Source organism: Lolium rigidum, chromosome 6 (genome assembly GCF_022539505.1).
Source record: "Lolium rigidum isolate FL_2022 chromosome 6, APGP_CSIRO_Lrig_0.1, whole genome shotgun sequence".
Taxonomy (NCBI): domain Eukaryota; kingdom Viridiplantae; phylum Streptophyta; class Magnoliopsida; order Poales; family Poaceae; genus Lolium; species Lolium rigidum.
Genome location: NC_061513.1, coordinates 247,674,587 through 247,677,112, shown reverse-complemented (window position 1 = coordinate 247,677,112; position 2,526 = coordinate 247,674,587). Strand labels below are relative to the sequence as shown.

At 46.9% G+C, this 2,526-nt stretch overlaps 1 protein-coding gene across 1 annotated transcript; it reads right to left on the bottom strand.

The window, feature by feature from the left end:
* Window positions 1–1,519: 1,519 nt before the first annotated feature.
* On the bottom strand, window positions 1,520–2,238 carry LOC124660032 (GDSL esterase/lipase At1g31550-like). Its single transcript, XM_047197834.1, has 2 exons — window positions 1,948–2,238; window positions 1,520–1,806 (listed from the first exon to the last, which is right to left on the bottom strand). Exons 1-2 carry the CDS (start codon window positions 2,213–2,215, stop codon window positions 1,568–1,570), a joined length of 507 nt encoding a protein of 168 aa, XP_047053790.1. The 5' UTR covers window positions 2,216–2,238; the 3' UTR covers window positions 1,520–1,567.
* Window positions 2,239–2,526: the final 288 nt, after the last annotated feature.

Sequence of the window (2,526 nt, the reverse complement as noted above, 5' to 3'; positions counted from 1 at the left end):
TATAGATCAATCCTTCATTCAATGGGTAAAAGAAACATAGGCGTGTGGTTAAATCTGAGCAGATAAATCAACTACTAGATAGGTAATTAATGCAAGGAAAGAAAGATTCCGTAGGATGTAGCAGTAATACTTAGCTTTTGCTTTTGAACAATGAAAAGGAATAGCTCCTTCCCGTACATACGGGTGCTCTTTTCTTTTCTTGTACTGTGCGTAGATCGCTGATTTGGTCAGTGGAGGAAACACACACTGTAGCCGAAGAGAAGAAAAAAAAATGATGGAGCCTTCGCGCGAGGATGAGATCTGGTCACGAATCAGTCACGCGCTTGCCGGATTGCTCACGATCGGGTTCGTGAAAAAATCCGGCCGATAGCCAAACGAAGCAGTTGATGACGAACTCGATGATGGATCTCGCCCGAATAAGAAAAATCCAGTCGCCGCACTTTCCACAAATGGCGCCAATTGATGTGGGATCACCTCGCCAATGCCCACATATTGTAGACTTGGGTTTTGGGAGAGAGCGACGATGGAGATTCCGGGAACGAGATTAGGCACACGACGTACCCAGCTTCGGGTCCCTTCGGTGGAGGATCCCTACGTGCTGCTAGCAATCCAGTATATGATCATAGATGTGTTTACAGGGTGCCGCCGTAGACGGAGCTATGTTGTCTATCTATTGTCCCCCTTATTTCGGGTGCTCTGGCTAGCTTTATATATGCAACCAGCCTAGGGTTTTACAAGAGTCCTAGTCGACTACTTCTTCGGGTTGCCTTGTTAGGCCTTCTCCATATTGAACCGAACCGATCCAGGTATACCAATAATGGGTACCCGAAGGGTATACCCATGTCAGCGCCTTTTTCTTCGGCTTATTACCCAAAGATGTGTTCACCGATTGAAAAATTCCAGCCTCATCTTATTATTTATTGCCTCAATCTTTGACATTCCCATTGGTGACGTGAAAAAATAGTTCATGCCGTAAGAATGGTTTTTAATTGCGTAGGTGATCAATTACCTGCATTGATTCACTTTATGATAAGAAACAATACAAAAAATACAAAACTTATTCAGGGTTCTATCTTCCATGTTTTTGTTTTCAAAGATCTGTTGGGACAGTCTTTTTTTCCAACTTATATTGAGATCAGATATCTTTTGATTGGAGAGATAATTTCTAAAAAAAATCTTCTTAGATGTAACATGCCAGTTCATGTTTATTACTATTTGTCATACTATCCGTTCACTACAAAATTTTCATAATTATTTTGCAACCAATGACCACAGCAACGCGTGGGGTATCATCTAGTATATAATAGAAAGAGAAGCTCATGAGTCATGGCCTCTACACCGTTTATGCACACATTCCTTACAGTTGTTACAGTTGATGACGTGCTTGCCGGATTGCTCACGCTCGGGTTCGTGAAAAAGGTCAATTCGTGAAATCTTTTCCGTGGCAGGTTATTTTGTGCGTTGTTACCAGAAATAGGTCAGTTTTGTCAAAATTCGTACCCTGCGATGCAACCATGCGAATTGCTCTTGTCACTTTGCAGGCAGACAGGGCAGCTGAATACACGCATTAGCACGTGGAAGTCTGACTTGAGAGTTTAGAATTGAGAACCTCGGGCTGTGTGGCAGAGCGAAGGCTTGAGCGACTCGAACCACTCCAGCTGCACGCCCAAGCTGGTGTTGAGAGGGAACAGGTTGCCAGGATTGGAGCCGTCGTGGAAGCGAGCGGCGTCAAGAAGTTGGCGCCTCGACGGAAGCTCCCTTTGTGTGTCAGGGAAGGCGGGACAAGCGGCAGGCCAAGGTGTTGAGCTGCAACCACAACGATAGACAGTGACCACTCCCAGACGGACAGAACTTCTCCTAGACAGTAGGCTCAAGACAGTGAGCATTGGCCACCCTACATATTGATAATAATAATTCTGTAAATATTGAGAGGAGCTGAGTGTGCACCGATGAAGTCGATGATGAGGCGGCCATTGGAGCAGCGGCCGGTGGGTCGTCCGAAGAACTTGGAGCCGTAGGGAAGGCGCGTGACGGGGCCGAACACGCCGTTGTCGGCAAAGACGACCGGGTTGTTGCCGGTGTCGGTGTAAGAATTGCCGAAGCTGAAGATGGACTCGTATCGCCGACGTAACGAGAGCGCCGGGGAGGCGTGGCCTGACCATCCCAGGTTCGCGAGGAGGAGCAGGAGCCATACGGTGCATAGCAGCTTGCTCATCTTTGTATGCGCCTAGCTCGCAGCGGCTCACGAGATCTATCTAGGGAGCGCGCAGCTGCAGTGTATATATAGTGTATATATAGTACAGAGTACTACGTTCGTTTTAGAATTCGAGGTCGCGCCACGGCCACGATATGGAATAGCTACTCACTCAATATAGAATCAACGATGAATACAATATTAGAGCATCTCCACCACCGCCCCGATAGCGCCCCGATAATATTTTAGAGGCTGGGATAGAAAATGTGCTCACACCAGCGCGTCTAAAAAAGCACTGGCGCTTTTTCAAGTCCAGTAGAAGCGCCGGTAAA

What these genes read in the sequence shown, in the direction of transcription:
- LOC124660032 (XM_047197834.1), bottom strand. Translation starts at nt 2,215, where the DNA reads ATGAGCAAGCTGCTATGCACCGTATGGCTCCTGCTCCTCCTCGCGAAC. An exon ending in CCTCATCATCGACTTCATCG is followed by an intron (nt 1,807 to 1,947) that starts GTGCACACTCAG and finishes TTGTGGTTGCAG; the next exon opens with CTCAACACCTTGGCCTGCCG.